We start from the raw sequence: 21152 nt of genomic DNA on the forward strand, positions 1-21152 counted from the left end.
CCACAGCTGTACCATATGCCAGCTCCTGGAGAAACTGGTGCAACTTCCCAGCAGGAGCTGGTTTAAATGTGTTGGGCATCAACGAGTGAATGCAATGAACTCCCCGTGCATTTCAAATGACAGCTGTAAAGTCATACAGAAAACCAAGCTGAAGTGATGCAACGAGGATCGTTGGAGCCGCAGGGTTGTGTGTTGGGGCTGCCCTCGGTTTGTGCGATGGGGAATATTGGGGGATAATTGATTCAGGTACAAACCAATTGTGTTCTCTACGACTCAGGCCGTCTCAAACTCTGCTACCGTGTTTCTGGAAGCCTTGCGGATACTCCCGGCAGTGCCTTTGCTATTGTGTTTTCATACTGAATTACTAAAGAAAGCAAAGCTGCCGTTGGGCTCCAGCCCTGCCGCAGCGTCGGTGCCCTCGCTGCTGCGTGGCTTTTCCAACGGGGGAGCACTGACAGACGGGTACTGGCGGGGCTCCGACCCTCCTGGACGTGTCCGGAGCGGGATGAGGGAGGGGACCTCCGCGCTACGGGGAGCGGAATGCGGTGTCGGGCGGCGGAGCGGGTGGAGCCGGCACCCCGCAGCCCCTTCCCCGCCCCGTTGGGCTCCGGTTCCCGGCTCGGGGGTGCGGGCCGGGCTCCACCTGCCGCGGGTGGGTGGGGCCTGGCGCGGCCGCTAGGGGCGCCCTTGTGCTCGGGTGCGGCGCGGCGCAGTGCACGGCCGGGAGGAGCCGGGCGCTGCCTGCCCGGAGCGCGGTTCCCGGTACCCGGACCGCGGCCGCCATGAACAGCATCAAGAGCGTGCCGGCGCGCGTGCTGAGCCGCCGCGGCGGGCACAGCCTGGAGGCGGAGCGGGAGCAGTTCGACAAGAACCAGGCAAGGGCGGCGGAAGGGGGTGGTGGTGCCTCGGTACCGGCTCCGGTCCCGGTCCCGACCTGGGGTGGGAGTGGTGGGGACCGGCCCCTCCGCGGGGCATCCCCTCGGGGGTGCGCTGAACGCGGGGCGGGGGGGGGGGGAGGCTGAGTCCAGGCACCCCCCGGTGGGGCAGCGCGGCCGCTGTTTGTCCGTCCGTCCGTGCTACCGGTGCAGCGCACGCTGCCCCGCCCCCAACTGCCCCATCGCGTCCTCCCGCCGTGGCCCCGGCCCGGTCCCGCGTGAGTACCGGCCCGTCCCGCTGCCCCTGGGCCGGGCACTGGGGCCGGGTCCCGTCGCCTCGTCGGGCAGCAGAGCTCCGGGCAGGCGGTGTGTGTGTATGTGCCCCCCCCCCCCCGCACCTCCGCTGCCTTATCGGCAGGTAAACACGGCCATAGGCAAACACGGGAAGTTTTATGGCTCCGGCGGGAGCGCGGCTGAGCCCGGTGCCCACCGCACCGGTAACGGGCATCTCTGCATCCCTTCAGTGCCCCTCGGTCCCGGTCCGGGGCTGCCCAGCGGCACCGGAGGTCGTTTTGTACCGGGTCTGGGCCACGCGTGGAGTGGCCCTTGGGGCCCGGCATGTCCGGTCCCAAGGAGGGTGGCAGAGTCAAAACAAGGCCTGAAGTTGTTTGTGTCCCGCGGTGTCTGGCTTGGACGGGGGTGCCCATAGCCCTTCCCACAGCCCCCATGGGCTGGGCAATGCTCAGGGTACCAACAGGGCTGTCATGCAGCTTGTGGGATGTTGGTTACCTCAACGGCATGGGCAGGGATGGACAGAGGGACGGGCTCACCAGCTGCCCCAGCAAAAACCATAGTGCCCTCTCTGCACACATCCCCAGGCCACTCTCGTTCTGCAGGCTGTGATTGCATAGCAGGTATCTTTCATCTTTGCCTTCCTGGTCCTTCCCTGGGCTGGTTTGGCCCTGGAGAGCACCAGTGAAGGTGTCACAGTCCCCGGGTCACGGTGCTGCTCGGCTGCGCAGGGTAGGAAACGAATCCTGTTGGGTTTGGGGAGCAACACGGGAAAACCGGCAATTCCAGTTCCTTGTGGACACGTCTCCTTCAGCCGTCCCACCGGGCACCGCTGATAAAGAACCGCGGTGGCAGCGCTGCCTCAGGTGCCCAAGGGCAGCCTGTGCCGGCGGGGCCGGAGCGTGTCCCTCCTCCCTCTGCCCTTCCATGGCGTTTTGGGCTTGTTGGTGGGATTTGTGCCCTGTGCGGGAGCTCATGGGGCAGGGATACCATGGGCAGAGGCATGGGCAGGGCAAGCAGGTGGTTGTTCATTGGATTTGAACCTCGGCTCGCTGGCTGATGGTCACGTTCACCACCCCTAAAACTGCAGAAAAACAGTCCTAAAGGAGCATTATCCTAATGGGGTTTCCTGTAGTAATGTTTCCTGTGAGAGCAAAAATCTCCCAATGTCGGTATGTGGGTATTGATTGCCTTTTACATCTAATTATAGCAGCTGTGGAGATGGCTGCTGGTCACCTTTGTATGATGGGGACACCAGTGCCGTGTCCCCTCCATGTGCCTTCACTGGCCAAGGGTTCACCCCACCCTGGAGCACGGTGCTGCCAAAACCAGGAACCCCACCTCCTTTCCCCAGCAAAGGCCAGGGTGATGCCCGCGGGTGCAGGCAGGGGTTGCTGGCCCTGGTTGTGTGATCCCAGGTGCTGTGAAGGTCATCGGCTGCCCTTAAAATGCTTTTTGAGGTGTTGTGATGCTGGCATCCCCCTTGGAGCGGCTGCTGTGGGAGGTGGGAAGCTGCTGTCCTGCAGCAGGAAGCAGAACTTGCCCTTTTCTGCAGCCAATTCCTGCTTTTCTTAAGCAAGAAGGTTAAAACTCCAGTGAGCTCCAGGAATACCGCGTGTGTGACTGCCGAGTGGTGTGACTGGGGAAGGAGAAGCATTAGGAAGGGAACTCCGGAGCTGCTGTTTGCAGTTCAGCTGATCCAGCAGCCCTCGCACCACCTCGCTGGGGAGGTTTCCAGCTCCATGTCCTGCTCCCAAAGCGTTGTGCCAGGACCCTGCATCCACCTCCCGGGATTGTGTTCCTGCGGAATGCCAGGGCCCTGGGGAGCCGTGGGTGGGGAGGATCACGCCGTAATTAAAAGCAGCCTGGAAAGAAAGGGTGGATGTAAACCCTGCTCCTTCATTTGGGCGCTTTGATCCGGGCTTTAGTCACCAGCTTGGTACGTGAGGGCTGTGAGTAAGGCGTTGGGGCTGCACCCGTGTGCACCGCGGCCCGTGGATGGGCAGGTTTTGGGGTTGGACCCCCCCTGCATGAAGGTTTTGGCAGTGCTGATTGTGTGCCTGCAGTGACAGCCAGGGCCTGCCCCCCTCCAGATGTGCTGCTGATGTGTGGTCCAGGGTCCATGTCCCTGTCTCAGAGCCATCCACAGCCCAGCTTCACCAAGCAGCCAGCAGGGACTTGCATATCTCAGGCTGCAGCATCACCCCATGCCCATCCCTGGTCCATTGCCTCTTCATGGACCTTCTGGCCACCCTGGGATTTGGAGCCAGCAGCCCCAAGGGATTGGCGTTGGTTTGATACCACCATGGTGTATTTGGGACCATGCTAAGTGTGGTGTCTCTGTCATGGCAGTGCTGTGGGTGGGCTGGGGGCAGCCCCTGCTCTGTGCTGGATGTAAAATGGCCCTGTAGAAACCTCTGTGCTGAATTGCCAAGGTGAAACCAGCCTCTCCAGCAGCTCCCGGGCTGGATTTTGGCTGGTAATGAGATTATGGGCCATAAATGCCATAAAACCACCAGCACCAATGGGAATTACAGCCTGGTTTTGGGATAGGCCAGCTGTGTCCCAGCCCTAGTCCCATCCTACCAGGCAGTACCAGGTGGCCGAGCTCCTGTCCTAGGGATGTGGGACAGCATTCCCTTTCCCGGGGGTCTGGGAGCCTGGATCCCACAGATGTGTTGGGATGAGCCCATCGTGCGGCTCCCACACAAGGCAGGCAGTGCAAACCCAGGTTTGGGATGTCAGCAAGATGCCAAGAACCCCTTTAGCAGCTCTTTGCCTCGAGGTGCGTCTCCAAGCCCTGTCTTGCAAAGCCATCGTCTTGTCACTGTCTGGTGCGCGATGAGCTTTGCCTTCTGTCAATAAACCATCCCTTTGGTTGCACTGGGAGGTGCTGGCAGCCCTCAGGACCCCAGGCACATCTCCTGTCTGTCCAACGATCAAGGATACAGCCTCTCCATCGGCTCCAGGCTTTCGGGTGGTTGCGCTGCAAGTGCCTGTTCCCGGGCACTCCAGGCTCATTAACCTTTGGGGATAAGAGGATTACAGCAAGTCACCGGCTTAACTCCGCTGCTGCTGTACGGCCCCACATGGCAGGGTGACACCGGGGCTTCCCCGCTGCGGGAAAGGCAAATCCTGCCTCTTTTCCTGGGCTCATCGCTTTGGGACAGGCTCGCTTTTTGGGATCCTTTCACTGTGGTTTCGTTGCTGTCATGCTCAGCTTGTGGGTGCCGCTGTTTTGGGCTCTTTCGGGGCTGATTTGGTGCATGGACACCTTTGGCATCGCCCCCTCAGCACAGCATCGGGTTCCTCCTGCATAAGTCAGGAGCACTCGATAGCTCGGCATCGGGTTCCTGTTCCCTCCGTTCGGAGGCACCCCGGCACAAGCGGCTGTGTCAGAGCAGGTGCTTGCCCGGGTTTTCCGGGTTCTGCGGCTTGCGGAGCTGCAGGGAGGGACCGGGTTTCTCTTCCGGCACGAACGCCGGCGGCGGAGCCGCTTCCTGCCCTTCCAGCTGGGACCTTTTCCATCTGCCGGTGACCAAGGGCTCGTAGGCGCAGGCACAGCTCCAGCACTGGGGAGAGGGTGAAGCAGCTCAGTGGAGGCCGTAGGGATCCAGTGAGGAGGAGGAAGATCCTCATCAATCACAGCAGCTCAGTAGCACCGACCCCCGTCTGGGTCATGCTATGGAATAAGCTTGTACCTTAAGGTGTGCTGTGATCAAACACATTAAAATATGGATAATCCTCTTCCGACACTCACATTGCCCTGTGTTTTCGCTCCATCTAAATGGGCATTGTGGCTGCCAGTCCCTCCATGCCTGGGGACTGCGTTTGGATGAAGGAAGGTCCTCAAAAGCCTTCCCTCCTCCCCAGTTCAAAGGCTCCTTGTGATCAGACAAACAACCCCGGAATTCAGCATCTCGCTGCTGTGCTTTGATGCTGCGGAGCACGGAGTTGAGTTCAGGCTGCAGAAATGCAGCAGTGTGTTTCCTGGGGCAGGGTCAAGGAGGAGCATCAGTGATGTGGTCAGGAGCAACCTGGCTCTGGCTTTTAACGGGTTGTTTTGTGGATAAAAAAGCCTATTTTGGTGTATTGTGAACAGCTTTGAGGTGTTATAAAATGCAGGGTATTTCCCAAAAGCATCAGCTGCAGGGGTCACGCCACTCTCTCCTCTTGCAGGCCATCAGCATCAGCAAAGCCATAAACACACAAGAAGCACCAGTGAAGGAGAAACATGCCCGACGTATCCTTTCCCTTGGCTCACCTGAATGGTGCAGAGGAGATGCTGTGTGAGCTTTCACCCTGTGGGGCCGGAGCTATGGGAGACAGGAGACCCACGCAGAGCTTGGCTGGGGGCTGGCATCTTGTAGGTTCATCCATCAGTGGAGATGCAGACAAGAGCAGTGCAAGAACATTGCATTTCTTGGGCAATGAAATGCAGAGGGCCCCGGTGTGCCCTGCAACGGGGTAGGAAAAGAAATGGGATTTTATCTGTGAGTGCAGCATCGTGCCAGTGATCCCTGTGCCTGTGGGACCCTGTGTGTGTGTCTCCTTTGTAACGAGTGTGAGCAGGAGCAGTCCCCAGCCCAGCCTGTTCCCTGCTCCCATGTGTGTCCCATTGGCCTTGACTGAAGGGAAGGGATCATCCTGGGGACTCACCACGAGAAGGGAGCGTTCACCTTCTGGTCCTATGCCATCGGGCTGCCCCTGCCCAGCAGCGCCATCCTCAGCTGGAAGTTCTGCCATGTCCTACACAAGGTGCTGCGCGACGGCCACCCCAACGTGAGTGTCCCCTCGGAGCATCCCTCCCGCTGCACTGGTGAGGTCCCTCTACACAAAGGGTGGGTTCCCCTCCCTGCCCCTTTTCCCAGGCCATGGGGCTGTGAAGCACTCTGTTACCTCCTGTCCTTGAAACCAACCCATGCAAAGCCCCAGCCTCTGGTTGCCATTGAAAGGCTTGAACTTCTTCTTCCAAAGCTGGAGCAGTAAAAGCGGCTGGACCTGTCCTTCTCCCCAGCTTCAGGGCAGGCGGGTGGGCACTTGCCCAGCTCCGTGCCAGCCCCACCATGCCACATCCCTCCTGGTTTTCATAGTCATAGGATCCTAGAATGGTTTGGGTTGGAAGGAACCTTAAAGCTCATCCAGTTCCAAGCCCCGTCCAACACTGCCAGGGATGGGGCAGCCACAGCTTCTCTGGGCACCCTGTGCCAGCGCCTGAGCACCCTCACAGGGAAGAGCTTCTGCCTAATGTCTTCCTAATGCTTTTGCCCCCAGGTCCTCCAGGATTGCCAGCGGTACCGCAGCAACATCCGAGAGACCGGGGACCTGTGGGTGAGTGGGGTCCAAGGAGATTTGTGCCTTCTGGGGAGTTTGGAGGTGGTGAAAACCACTGTGAACACGGGGAGGGCAAAGCACCACCTGAAACAACCCCTCCTCTGTGACCCTGCTGGGTGATGGTTGCGTGCATGGTGAAGGGCAAGAGAGTGAGAGCCGTAGGGCCGCCGGCACATGGGGGATCTGCTGGATCTGGTTGTATCACTTCAGACTTGCCTCGTTTCCCCTCGTGTCTCTGGCAGGGCCATTTACATGACAGGTATGGGCAGCTGGTGAGCATCTACACACGGCTCCTGCTCGTCAAGATCTCCTTCCACATCAAGGTGAGACCCTCTGCTGCCTCCGTGCCCTGTCCTGCTGAGGGACGGGGCTTCACCGGAGGATGTTTCACCCCAGTGACAGCATTAACAGCGACTGCTGTTTTCTCTCTCCTTTTACAAAGCATCCCGAGTTCCCCCCAGGCCTCGAAGTGCCGGATGAGGTGCTGGAAAAGACAGCAGGGACGGACGTGAACAACATGTGAGTGTCCTGGCAGGAGCACAGCGCCCGGTGCGTGCTCACCAGCTCCGGGCTGGCAGCATCCAGCAACAAACCAGCTCCTGAGCAGGGTGGTTTATGAACTGGTTGGATGGGGCCTGATTCCTCCTGCACCCACAGAGCAGTGAGGAATGGAAATGCAGGGAGCAAACCTGCTGGGGGTGCCCCATCCCTGGCAGTGTTCAAGGCCAGGTTGGACACAGGGGCTTGGAGCAAGCTGCTCCAGTGGAAGGGGTCCCTGCCCATGGCAGGGGTTGGAGCTGGATGAGCTTTAAGGTCCCTTCCAACCCAAATCCTTGTCACTCTGAGCCCTCACCCTCATGAGGACCTGCAGTAACCGTGAGCAGCTGGAGCAAGGATGTCTCTGCTGATGGGTGATGTGGTTTGGGGTCTTTTTGGCAGCTTCCAGCTGACGGTGGAGCTGTTTGACTACCTGGACTGGGAGCTGAAGCTGTCGGAGTCAGGTGAGGAGGCAGCAGGTCCCTCCCAGGGGCTCTTGAGCAATAGTTTCGCTCTTTGGTCGGGAATGGAGTTCCAGAGCCTGAGGTCAGAGGCTCAGCTCCTTCCTCCTCCTGCGAGGAGGTCTCTGGGCTCATTCCTCAGCTGGGTTCCCCCGATGATGCTCTATAGAGGTGGTTGTAGGAAAACACTTGAGGAGCATGGTGGTTTTAGCCCACCTGAGCAGTGCGGAGCGTTGTTTTCAGAGCGGTGCTGCTCTGAAATGGGTTCTTCTTTGGTTTTGGTACAACCATGTTAATCATACGCATTACCCAAATCCTTTCTATCTCCCTGAAGCAGAGGATGAGGCTGTACCTCTTTCTAAATACGCGTTTTCCCTTGCTGAAATTCCTTTGGGAATACCTGATTCTCTTGGCTCCTTCTCCAGGAATTTTTAGATGGCTTAAAAATGGGGCAGTTTCTTCCTCTGCTGCGAGTCAGGAGCACGGAGCTGCCCTGGAAAACAGGGCACAGCAGGAGACACCGCGCTCCCAGCTCCCCCCAGCTCCCGCGTCTCCTCCTGACCCAGTTGTGCAGAGAATTTATATTCATAAATACTTTAAAGCTGAGCAGGGAAGAAGCCAGAGGGGATCTGCTGGCTGGATTCCTGCCAAGGGAAGGGATCTGTTTCCGAGCCGGGGCATGCGAGGCTGCAGTGTCAGCAGGTCCATCCCCTGCCCTGGGATGCTCTCCCGGCTCCTTGCATGGTTAAATAGAGCAGAGCAAAACCCTTTGACTTCCCCAGCCTTTACATTGTTTTGGGGTTAGATCCCTCCTTTTTGGGGTTGGGGTACCCAGGGCAGAGCTGAGCACCCCTTTCCTCTGCCACCATTGTCCCTTTGGGTGTTCTTGCCCGGAAGGGGGTTGTTCCCAGTGCAGCGGGAGAGGGCAGGCAGCAGCCCCAGTGTTTATCCCATATCCTGGCACAGCCACATCCATTGTGGTTCGTGATCAAGCAGAGATGCCAGCACCTCACTGTGCTCCCCCTCCAGTTTTCAGGCAGCTCAACACATCGATGGCAGTGTCACAGATGTCGGCGGTGCAGTGCCGCCTGGCCCCCCTCATCCAGGTCATCCAGGACTGCAGCCACCTCTACCACTACGTCGTCAAGCTGATGTTCAAGCTGCACTCCTGTGAGTCAAGAACCATAGAACAGTTAGGGTTGGAAAGGACCTTAAGATCATCCAGTTCCAACCCCCCTGCCATGGGCAAGGACACCTCACACTAAACCATGTCACCCAAGGCTCTGTCCAACCTGGCCTTGAACACTGCCAAGGATGGAGCATTCACAGCCTCCCTGGGCAACCCATTCCAGTGCCTCACCACCCTCTCAGTAAAGAATTTCTTCCTTAGATCCAATCTAAACTTCCCCTGTTTAAGTTTGAACCCGTTACCCCTTGTCCTGTCACTAAAGGCCCTAATGAAGAGTCCCTCCCCAGCATCCTTGTAGCCCCCCTTCAGATACTGGAAGGCTGCTCTGAGGTCTCCACACAGCTTCTCTTCTCCAGGCTGAACAGCCCCAACTTTCTCAGCCTGTCTCCATACGGGAGGTGCTCCAGCCCCTGATCATCCTCATGGCCTCCTCTGGACTTGTTCCAACAATTCCATGTCCTGGGGACGTGCCCCATCCTGGTCTTTTCCCAGGCTGGGTTTCTGGGTGGATTTGGCGATTAGGATTGCATGGATGGGGGCATCCATCACCCTGTCCCCGTATCCCAGCCAGGCCCTGAGGACCCGCTCCATCCCATGTAGACATCTCAAATGAAGGAATTAGAAGGGCTTGTTCTTGCTTAACTCAAACTGTTGAGCCTTGGCCTGCCAGCCATGGAATTGCTGGGCAGCACAGTCCCAAGGGCCTCACATGGCTATTTTGGGGTTTCCACAGCCACCTTCCTGTGCTGTGTCCCTGGTCCCTATGCCAGGGATGGGGCCACCCCACTCCCATCCTGACCCCTCACATCCCGCTTCCACCTGGCCTTTACCTGCTGGCTATGGCAGCCAGAGGGATCCAGCTGCATGTGAATGAATTTGCAGCCCTGAATCAGCCACGTCTGTTCCCCCCATCACTGCAGGTCTGCCGGCCGACACGCTGCAAGGCCACCGAGACCGCTTCCATGAGCAGTTCCGCAGGTAACCCATGGCTGAGTGCGATGCTGGGCTCCCCTCCTTGCTGCCATTCCCCCCTCCCCCACAAGCAGTTCTTCTTTCCCCCCTCTCCAGCCTCAAAAACTTCTTTAAGAAGGCATCGGACATGCTGTATTTCAAGCGGCTCATCCAGATCCCGCGGCTGCCAGAGGTACGGCAGGATTTCCGAGTGTGCTTGTGTGTGATGCTTTGGAGAGCTTGTGGGTTCAGAGTGTCCCCATGGATGGGTTCAGTGTCTGAGGACACAGCAGCACAAGGATGGCTGCCTCCCTTCTCTTGCTGTGCTGCTGCAGTGGTTCCTGAAACCCCAGGTGATGCCATCACAGCATCTCGTCCCCATAGAGCCCCCCGAACTTCCTGCGGGCATCCGCGCTGGCCGAGCACGTGAAGCCTGTGGTTGTCATCCCCGAGGAAGCCCCCGAGGATGAGGAGCCAGAGAACCTCATTGAGATAAGCACAGCTTCCACCATGGAGCCACAGGTGGGGACATGGGGATGGAAACCCTGGGACGGGAGGACACAGGCACCCGCAGCCCGGCTCAGCTCAGCACCCTCTGTCTTCTCCAGGTCACCTCGGATCTATTTGACCAAACCTTTGGGCCTCCCAACGGCATTCGGGATGACAGGTATGGGGGGTCCAGTGGTGATGCCGGTGGGGTGGCCACTGCCACATGAGACCAACCTGCTCTTTCCCTGCAGGGATGCACAGATCGAGAGCCTGAAGAAGGAGGTGGACGTGCTCCGTGCAGAGATGGAGAAGATTAAACTGGAGGTAAAGCCCTGTTGGGAAGCAGCCAGTGCAGGAGAGCGGGGTGCTTTTGGGTGCTGTAGTATTGAAACCCCAATGGGATGCAGCAGGAGAAGAGTCCTGGCACCCAGCGCTGTGTTACAGGCCTCTCCCAGTGCCAGAACCCAGCTCCTGATGGGCTGGGATGGAGGCATATGAGACCTGTCCCGTGTTGTCTGTTAGCAGTGGGGACAGAGCAGGAGGGCAGGGCTTTCCCATGCATCCCACAGCAGCTTTGCCCAAGTCACAGCCAGGCACTGGGATGGGGATGCCGGGGAGGGCTGGTTGCTGCTGGCAGTGCCCAAGCGCTGCCGGTGCCCCGCAGGCGCAGCGGTACATCACACAGCTCAAGGCACAGGTCAACAGCCTGGAGGGAGAAGTGGAGGAGCAGCGCAAGCAGAAGCAGAAGGCGCTGGTGGACAACGAGCAGCTGCGGGATGAGCTGGAGAAGCTGCAGAGGGTGAAGCAGGACAGCGACAGGTCCCAGCGGCTCTGCGCCGAGGCAGAAAGTAGGTGCCCTGCAACACCCGTGGGCCACGGGGTGTCCTCAGCACCGGTGCTGATGCTTTCTCGCCCCGTTCAGAGAAAGCCACCGCCACCGAGATCCGCTACACGAAGCTGAAGGAGAAGCACAGCGAGCTCATCAACACGCACGCTGAGCTCCTCAGGAAGGTAACGCTGCTGCTCGTGCCTGGCAGGGACTCACTGCTGCCTTCATCCCTCTGCCCAGCCCTACCCCGTGTTGGTGCCGTCATCCTGCATCCAGGGGCCTCTGAGCACTGGGTGGGAGACACCCCTTGAATTCATGTTCACAAGCACTCAGCATCTCAGATGCTGTGAGAAGCATCTGGGAGGTGTCCCCTGAGCCAGAATTTGATGGGACCGAGCGTGGCTATGGTGGGATCCTCCCTCTGATGCCCACTAAGCCCCATGTCCCCATGCAGAACGCTGACACTGCCAAGCAGCTGACGGTCACGCAGCAGAGCCAGGAGGAGGTGGCACGTGTCAAGGAGCAGTTGGCCTTTCAGGTGGAGCAGGTCAAGCGAGAGGCTGAGATGAAGGTGAGCCGGCACAGTCCTGCATCCCTCCCTGCCATGGGGCCCTTCCCAGCCTGGGAAACACAGTTTGGGTGCAATGGGTAGAGGTGGTGGTTGGTGTCAGTCCCTGATCCTGGAAGGACTTGCCCTGGCTCCTCAGGAAGGTGTTATTCAATGCATGCTGCACTCCCTGTTGCCCGAATCTGCCTTTTCTTCCCCCACGAAAATGACACAATGCAAATGAATGGGTTTGGGTGCTTTTATTCGCTGGGGGCTGCTCCCAAAATTCCTGCTCTGGGGAAAGGAGAAACCCCCCCAATACCCTGAAAACCCCTCCTGCAAAACACATCCGGATTCATTCCTGCCACGCTGGCTGCGTGCCGGTGCCAAGCGGGGCTGGAGCGCGCCCGCAGCTCCATGGCCGTGTGGTTGCAGCTGGAGGACCAAAGCCTGCAGATGGAGCAGCTGCGGCAGGAGCTGGATGCCCGGCGGGAAGAGCTGGAGCAGGCGCAGCGCTCGCTCAGCCACGCCAAGCAGGTACGAGGCTGGGGTGCAGGATGTGCCCCGATCCCCGTCACACCGCAAACATTGCTCAAGGCAATGTCATTGGGGCTGAATGTGGGTCCATCCCATCAGTGTCAGGAGCTGGGCATGTCCTCAGCTCCCCTCTTTGTAGTTGTTGGGCTCATGACATGGTGACAGGGGTCTCCTGGTCCCGCTGGCAGGCAGGCACAGAGCTCAGTGCTCAGGTGGAGGCCCTGCACGCTGAGAAGGAGGTGCTGAGGCGGTCGGTGAGTGAGAAGGAATGTGAGCTGCTCTCCACACGCGGCCTCGTCGAGGAGAAGGAGCTGCAGCTGAGCCGGGAGGCGGACAAGACCTCAAGGGAGATACGGGAGCTGCAGGGCAGGCTCCTGGAGAAGGTATGGAGTGAGATGTCTTTGGGGGTGCTGGGTGATTGGGGAGCTCAGATGAGCCATCGCTGGTGTAGCCAGTGGGATATGACTTGCAGCAGCAATAATGGGATGCTCGGGTCTAATCCTGCAAAGATGCTCTCAAGGGATGTGATGGGGCGATGGTAATGCGGGTCCTGTGTCCCAGTTGTGCAACTTGCTTGTTCCTCACACCCCACAGAGCAACCAGGAGCAGAGCCTGCAGCAGAAGCTGTTGGACGAGCAGTTCATCATCCTGCAGCAGACGGTGCGGGAAGCAGAGGACATCCTCCGGGACGCCGTGGCCAAGCTGGATGATCCACTGCACATCCGCTGCACCAGCTCCCCAGGTACGTCCTGCTTGACCGTGGGGCCTGCAACCCAGATAACATTGCCTCTTGGCTTCCCCCAGGCCTTTTTTCCCTACCAAATACTGCACCCAAGGAGACTGGGATCAGATTTCCCAGGAATGAACTTTTAGCTCTAATCTCAGCACTGTTTTGCTCAGATTTTAGCGCTGTTCCCAGGCCAGGGCCACAAGGACCTGAGCTGTCTTGGCTTCCACTCAATGGTGCCTCATGGAGTCAGCACTCGTGCTCGTTCAGACACTAACGAAGCTAAACTCATTGCAGATTACCTGCTGAGCCGGGCGCAGGCAGCGCTGGAGTCCACGGATGCCCTGGAGAACGGGCACGCGCAGTACGTGGCCTCCATGGCAGGTACCTGGGGCTGGGGACCGGTGGCATTGCTTGCACCTTGCTTCTGTTATCATACATCCAGCAGCTCCCAGCTGCTTTGGGGCCATTGGCAAGCGTGCAATGCCCTGGTGATGAAGGGATGGAGCGGGTGGGTTCCTATGTGCCCGCTCAAGCAGCAATCTGCAAGCTGATGGGATCAATACCAACCTCTCCAAGCTCCTGTATTGACCCTTGAGTGTGTTCGGGGGCAGGTTGAAGCCCCCAGGACATGGCAAGTGGTGCCCTGGGCTGGCAGCACCTGACTGCATCATCTCACCATCAGATGCTGCAGGGCTGGTGGGGGCTCTGGCCCTCTTTGCGCACTTGACAGCCGACACCATTGTGAATGGCAGTGCCACGTCCCACCTGGCTCCCACTGACCACGCTGACCGTGAGTGCTGTGCATGGATGCTTCATACTGGGGGTTCTTTATGCTTGTGGAGTTTTTTGGGGGGGCTGCCATGCCAAAGCGTCCTCTGGTAGGGGCTGGTTATGGGGCAGGTGTTCCCTGGGGGCAGCATGGTCCTATCTCCCCAACATTCCCTGTGTTCTGGTGCCCCTTCCTGGGCCAGAGTTGTTCTTTCACTCATGGAAGCTGATTTATCCTCTTCTGCAATAAACTTCTGGATGCCATTGATGTGTGGCATCATCCCCATAACTGAGCGGAGGAGGAAGATGAGGGTGGTGTGGATGGGATGGAGAGACCCATTGTCCATTGAGGGACCTGTCACCAACCCATCCTCTCTGCAGGGCTGACGGAGACGTGCCGGGACTGTGGGCAGCAGAGCCTGGATTACCTGGGCAAGCTGAGGGACAAGCAGACCCTGGGATGTGCTGAGCTGGGGCACGTGCGGCAGGCGCTGCAAGGGGTCCTGCAGCTGGCCCAGGTAGGAGATGGAGCCCATTGCACCCATTGGGGCTGGCAGGGTGCGATCACTGGCATGGGTGTTTCCCAAAGGGAAGGCAAAGCAGGCGGTTAATGCAGAAGGATGTTGCCTCCGTTTGTCAAGGTGGGAGTTTGCTCAGCCTGCACCTTGATGGACAGCTTCTTTCTACAGAAAGTTACCCAAACCCATGGCTTTTATGGCATTTCCCATAGTCCAGAGCTGAAATCTCTGAAGTAGTCCAGGGATGCTGGGTTGGAGTGAGCTCCTTGGGGTGGCTTGTCCCACATACCCACAGGTTATCCATTTGTCTTTTCCATTAAACCACTGTTAATTCAAAGGCTCGCAGCTCTCTGGAGCCCTCTGGAGCTCTGCCCTGTCAAAACCGCTCCTGTGAGTGAGTTTTGTCACCTTGATTTGGGGCATTTCTTACCCTGTGCCATGTTTGCTGCACATGTGCCTTCACCCTTGTGGTCTGCAGGATGCTGCTCCTGCAGCTTTATTTATTTAAGGGGGAAAAAAAGGAGTGGGATGCCTTGCTTTGGTGTTATTCCTCACAAATACTCCCCTCTCTTCTCCTGCCTAAAACCTCCTGGTGACTTCTGCCTCCTTCGGCAGGAGCTGAGACCCAAGAGCTTGGACATCAAGCAAGAAGAGCTGGGGGACATGGTTGAGAAGGAGATGGCCTCCACCTCTGAGGCGATTGAGGATGCTGTCAGGAGGATAGAGGTGAGGCAAAGCTGCAGGATGGACCATTTTGGTGCCTTGGGGCAGCAAAGCCTCCATCTCTCCTCCACCCTGCAGTGTAGCATCCAACTTTCCTCTTGTGTTTCCCAACAGGAGATGATGAGCCAGGCCAGAAACGAGAGCTCTGGTGTTAAGCTTGAAGTGAATGAGCGGTGAGTGTTGAGGGGTGGCATGCAGCAGCCATGGGCAGGTTTCTGTCCGTGCCCGTACCCTCCTGGGTTGTGCTCTGCTCCAAAGCCCCATTTGCAACCCAGTCCTGCATCGTCCTTGTGCTGAGCACGACATCCTCTTTAGAACAGTGGACCTTGCATGTCTAAACCCATTGTTCACAGCTGCTTTGTGGGCTGCTTAGAAGTAACCTGCAGGCTGGCTGGCCTCCAGAATAGACCCGTTTGCTAACTGGGACACAGCATTGGAGGATGCTGAATGCTTCCTCTTGTTTCCCTACAGGATTCTGAACTCCTGCACGGACCTCATGAAGGTGAATACTGCAGAAACTGCCCTGGGGCATCAAAGCAAAACTGTAACTTCCCCCCGTTGGCAGCATCAGTCCAATCCCTGTCAAACATCAGAACCTCTTTCTCTTCATTCCAGGCCATTAGACTTCTTGTAATGACATCTACGAACCTACAGAAGGAGATAGTAGAAAGTGGCCGGGTAAGTCTCTCTGGAGATGGGCTGCTCAGCCCCGTGCTGTCTGCACACATCACTGGCACCTTTGTAAAGCCTTGTTTGTCTAAAGACAGTGGCCTAAATCTGTGTGATTTAAACCCAAATCTGCAGGCTGTAATGCTTGTTTTATTGATATGTATTTAACCAGGACGTCACGCATTGCCTGAAGGGCGCAGAAATGCTGCCAGTCCCTTGCTTTATGGCTTTATAGGTTAATTTCTGTATTGTTATATGGATATTTTGTATGGATTTATGGATCTAAACGTTGTATGTAAAAGCCAAGTTAATCCAGGCCATAATGTTCTCATAACAACAGGGGGCAGCAACAACTCAGGAGTTTTATGCCAAGAACTCGCGCTGGACCGAAGGGCTGATCTCTGCCTCCAAGGCGGTGGGATGGGGAGCCACGCAGCTCGTGTACGTACCCGGGGACCTCTGCTATGGCTGTGCCTGGGGCTGGCCCGTGCTTCTCCATCACCCGGTAACCCAAATTGTCCCATGCAGCTGAGTGTGCACGGAGCATTACTGATAATTCCTTATGGAGCATCCTGGGGCAGTTCCTGCTTGCAAAGTTGCTTCAATCAAATACTTCATGTCCAAGTTCCTGCTCCGATGGTTGTGGATGGGGAGGTTGGGATTGGTGCAGGGTATCCCTGTGCCGGGGGGGGTGGTTTTGGTTAAACCTTTAGAAATCTCACCCACGTCATTATGGACACACGATCCTGCCTCTGCTGGTGTTTTGTACCTATCCAAAACATCTGCATTTGGGCTTTGAGTAATTACAAAGGTGCTGGTTCAGGGTCTGATGCTGGTTTCTAAGGACAGAGCAGGAGGTAAATAATCTGTGCTTGGTTTGTAGTGCATGGGGAGATCTAACACAATGTCCCTTCTGACCCGTAACACAGGGAGTCAGCAGACAGAGTCGTCCTGCACATGGGCAAATACGAAGAGCTCATCGTTTGCTCCCATGAAATCGCTGCCAGCACAGCCCAGCTCGTAGCTGCCTCCAAGGTGAGTATCCCACCAACATTCCTGCATGCAGCGCCTCGAGCTTGAAGGCATTTTGTTCCCACAATTTTATCCCATTGTTATCCCATGGATGCTCTCAGGCTGGGATGTGTGGTTATCCACCAGTTCTCCCGGAGCAGGGAGGAAGGGAAGCTTTTCTTATTTCAAAGTCAGTCCATGATTTTAATCCATCTGTTTTCACCTGCATTAATATTCCCACACCTTGCCTTGGACGTGGAGATGTGTAAAACCTCCGGTCAAGCTGATTTTGTAGAGAGAATGTTAATTCTTAATGAGAAACCCCAAATAAGCACCTGCAGGAGCCAGCACTGACAATGATGGCGTTAGTTTGGTCCTTGCTTTCACCCACACCAACAGGAAAGGTGGTGATGGGTGGAGGTTTCCATGAGCAAAGAGGGAGGCCGGCTGGGGGAGGAGGACCCACATGGGGTTTTACAGCAGATGGCTTTAAAATTAAGAGCATGGTTAAAAAAAGAATAGCTCTGCCTTTACTGATGCTGCTTATCCGTGTGTGCTCCCATGGGAGCAGAGCTGGTTTGATGCACCAGGGCTCGCATGGATCATGTTGCTTGGCCATGATGGGATCAGCAAGGATAGGCAGGTGTCCATCTGCCTGTCTGTCCATTCACCCCCAGGCTGTCACATCCGAGGTCCATCCTGACGTGGTCTCTGCTCTTTGCAGGTAAAAGCCGAGAAGAGCAGCAGGAACCTGGGCAAGCTCCAGGAGTGCTCGCGCAACGTCAATGAGATGGCGGCCAATGTGGTGGCTTCCACCAAGTCAGGGCAAGAGCAGATTGAGGAGAAAGGTGAGGGGTTTGCAAGGAGAGGGGAGAAAACCCCCCCAGATCCCTTTCTGGCTGTGTTCAGCCAGCTGTGCGTTGGGATATGAGGAGGGTGTGCTCAGCGAGGACCCTCGCTTCTCTCCACAGACACCATGGACTTTTCGGGCATGTCCCTCATCAAGCTGAAGAAGGAAGAGATGGAAACACAGGTACGGATGTGAAGTGGATTTGATGCTGCCAGCCTCAAGCCCTGATCTGGACCGGGACATTGGGGGGGTCCCTTCTTTACCACCTTCATCGTGGTGCTGCTGCTGGTGGGGATCACGCCCCTGGGATGCACAGGACCCAGGACTGCTCTTTGGCTGCAGGTGAAGGTGCTGGAGCTGGAGAAGCGCCTGGAGGGCGAGCGAGTGCGCCTGGGTGAGCTGAGGAAGCAGCACTATGCCCTGGCCGGGACCTACGACACGGAAGAGGATGGGGAGGCAAAGCCGGCACCAGCCCCTAGGAGAGGCATCCTCAAGAAGCCCCCCTTGGCTCAGAAACCCGGACACGGGGAGGTAGGTCCTGGGGGGGTAAATACACACTGAGGAGGGTGTTCACAGCACCAGGGGCTGGTATTTTGGTGTCTCCCCTCTTCTCATTTCAGCCCCAGCGAGACGCCGGCCCGTATCCACCTCACGTCTAACAGGGGCTGGCTGGGTCCCCATCCACCAGCTCACGTTGCCTTCGTGCTCGTGTGCCTTCCTGCGCCGGGCCCTCCTCCCGCCCGGAAAACTGGAGTTTTCTAAGGAATTCTTTATTTTTATTTGTATTTTTCTTCACCTGACTTTTATCTATGGGGGGGGGCTCCCCCGGCCCCCTCCTCCTCCAGGTTAATTTAATTTGGGGTTCGTTTGGGTTATATTCTTTTGTAAGGACTCTCTCAATCAGCACTAGAAGTACCTGTAGCTCTCTACTGTACTGCTCGGACCCTTTCCAAGAGCTGTTTTTAAAGTAGCAAACTTAGGCTTTTCTTGCACCCGGTTTTTAATTCCCCTTTCCCAGCCTGAGGAATAACGGGACTTTGTTTCGGCGTGGGATCGGCCCCTCGATGGAGAGGGAGGCGTTAACCTGAACCTGCACACGGAGCAGGGCTTTTGTAAAGGGAAAAAGCAGCTACTGGCACACACTGGCAATGAGGATGCAACCGTTGCGTTTTCCTGTTCTATTTTTTAGTACCGCAGCACTGTCGGGATCAGTTGCGCTCTGTTTTGTATTTAAGAGATGTAGCAGAATTAAATCTAACCGTGGCTAATGGGAGCCAGGGGATGGAGGAGTCTGCAGCAATAAGGAATTACTGATGTGGGGAGACACTGGGGGGGGGGGGAGAAGAAAAGGTCCTGTCAGCTGTATCTTCCCTCTGAGCTACTACCACGATAGAGATTATTAAAGAAGCAATATTTAAAGTAGATGTTGTGGTGCCTGGTCAGCTTGTTGGTGGGGAGGGGACCGATGGCATGGGGCTCTGCTGCTTGAAGCAAACTGGCCCTGAATACTGGGGAGCAAAAGGCAATAAAGTGCCTTAAAGTAATTAGCTAAAGCACAGAGGTAGGTGCATCAGTGTGTGTGTATGTATATGTATATATGTGCATAAATATATCTTTATGTAGAGTCATAGTCTGTATGTGTGGCTTGTATGTATCTGCATATGGCTCTGTGTGTGCCTATATATGTATTTATATATATATGTATGTTTGCATATTTATAGATAGATGGATAGATACACACATGTATTTGAGGTCTGAGCATATACACACATGTATACAGCATATAGGTCTGTATGCAGGTGTGTCCATCCATACAGCTGCAGCACTAAGGCAAGACCAGCCCAGAGTGAGCAGCTCCCCCAGGTACAGCAGCAGCACCTTAATTTCATGGCTTTCATTTCAGCCTTGCTGCACATAAGTCATTAAATAACTAAGAAGCAGCTGCAGCAGCGTGGGTGCAGGATCAGTGCTGCCTTCCAGCTTCCAGCCAGGCCAGCCCTTACCTGCAGCCTCACAGCTGCACGTCAGGACCATTGGCACACACCTGCAAGGAATGGGGATTGCGTTTGCTCTGGGAGTAACTGGGGGTATGTGCAGGGCCATGTCATTGCACTGCTGGGGGCACCCATGAAAGGGTAAGGCTGGAGCAGTTGGAGCTCAGCAAGAATGCCCATGGGAGGGTGAATGCAGCATCCTTGTATTTAAGAGGAGAGCGATAAGGGTCTAATATCAACATTCTCGTCCTTGCGATCCCCCTAAAACGATTGTGCATACAAGCCACAATAAAAATCTCCCACGATTTTTCATTGCTGTGATTAATCCTAGGCTATAAAGCAGTTACCTGGAATTTTAATAGCTGTATCTCAGGACAACACATTTACAAGGTATTGATTATTTACTTTAGTTACAAAGCAGTCCCATGCTACTTAAGATTTACAGGGTTACATGTCACAAGCCAGACCTTTACAGTTTTATGAGCAACAACCACGGGCAGCTTAGAAGTCTCCCTTCGCAACCAATTGTATGTATAAAGTGCGCCCCACATTAAAAGGCTTTGGTGTTAATAGTGGTGTTACTGGATAAGGCAAACAGCTGAGTGAATGCTGCAAGTTACATCGGCATCATCCCCAGCCTGAAGCTTTACATCCTGCCCAGTCTTTCCATGAAGCTATGGAGAACTTACCGCAATATTAACAGAGAACTGGGAAAAGGGCTACCCAGCAGTGTCCTTCAGATGGCTGCTGCCACATCGAGTGATGCTGGCTCCCGAGATGGAGCTGGCCATGCTGTGCTTTGAGTTTCATTTCCTCCAGAAACCTTTTCTCTTGGTACAAGGAAGTGCTTCCCACAATAGCTTGTCAGCTATTTATAGACAGTGATGAAGACGTATTTGCTGGGAGACTGACGTCATTCTAACCCCTCTCATCATTACATTTCATAATGGAAAGATGAGGAATCGAGAACGTGACCTTTCAGAATCTCACTGCCCTCAGTCTAGCCCCAGCTATAGTTAAAGGACTCGAGTAAAACGTGGCCTTAAGAATAATTCTGTGGGTAAATGTCACTTGTTTAACAGCACTGCTCTTTCACTTTGATTTACTGAAACGGACACTTAACAGAGGCTGCAGGTAAAATAACCCAGGCCAGAACGTACAGAGTCTGAAAAAGTATCAGTAAGAATAAGCTCCAAAGGCTACTTGAAGTGTAAGCCATGTGCTGAAGTAATTGTTACAGCAAAATTAAGCTCACTGGCCAGTCTATGATTGTCTTAACTCCTTAGACTTTCTGGGGAGTCGTTGCTATTTGTAGCAGACAGCAAAACTAAATCGCAACTGCAGCCTGTGTATGCACAGGTTTATTTTGAGACGCCATCAAGACATCCTGCTCTGCAGGATCCAATTTGCTAATGGCTTTTAAATACCATTAGATGTTTAACTTGATGCGCTACTGACAAGAAGTTTTCCTCAGTTCCTGCAACACCAGCAGTGGAAAATACCCAAGCACAAGTTGCGAGATCCCACGTTCTGCTCCCTTCCACCAAGGTTAGTACAGTTCCGTTTGGTTCTCCTGAAGCAGCTTTCAAGCAGTGTGTTATCAAAGCCTTCCTTTCCCCACCCTTTGGCTCCTCAGCAGCCACATCTCCAGTAGCCACAAATGAGTTTGAACACAAAGTGGCTCAAGTTCAGCAACAGCATTGCTATAGAGCAGTGTCTCTTAGATCACTGGGGGAAAACAAGTCCATTGAAATCAGGCACAGGAATAGCAAACAGCCATTACATGCTCTGGGAAGTCAGGTTAAAAAGCTTCTGTAAAAGTATGTTAAGAGCCCTCAATTAAAGCCAT

The 21152-nt window shown here is 55.7% G+C and overlaps 1 protein-coding gene across 1 annotated transcript; it reads left to right on the plus strand.

The window, feature by feature from the left end:
- Positions 1-782: 782 nt before the first annotated feature.
- HIP1R (huntingtin interacting protein 1 related) lies at positions 783-18444 on the plus strand (the record flags this gene model as incomplete). Its single annotated transcript, XM_080628910.1, has 32 exons — positions 783-875; positions 5346-5409; positions 5806-5948; positions 6441-6497; positions 6743-6823; positions 6943-7019; positions 7440-7501; positions 8528-8668; positions 9608-9665; positions 9756-9831; positions 10023-10160; positions 10247-10305; positions 10379-10451; positions 10792-10975; positions 11050-11138; positions 11411-11527; positions 11939-12040; positions 12229-12423; positions 12635-12782; positions 13065-13151; positions 13453-13560; positions 13920-14056; positions 14672-14782; positions 14894-14952; positions 15251-15281; positions 15395-15457; positions 15789-15889; positions 16378-16483; positions 17184-17307; positions 17431-17492; positions 17652-17840; positions 17930-18444. 32 exons carry the CDS (start codon positions 783-785, stop codon positions 17966-17968), a joined length of 3174 nt encoding a protein of 1057 aa, XP_080485036.1. The 3' UTR covers positions 17969-18444.
- Positions 18445-21152: the final 2708 nt, after the last annotated feature.

This window comes from Psittacula echo (genome assembly GCF_963264785.1).
Source record: "Psittacula echo genome assembly, chromosome: 13".
NCBI classification, from domain to species: domain Eukaryota; kingdom Metazoa; phylum Chordata; class Aves; order Psittaciformes; family Psittacidae; genus Psittacula; species Psittacula echo.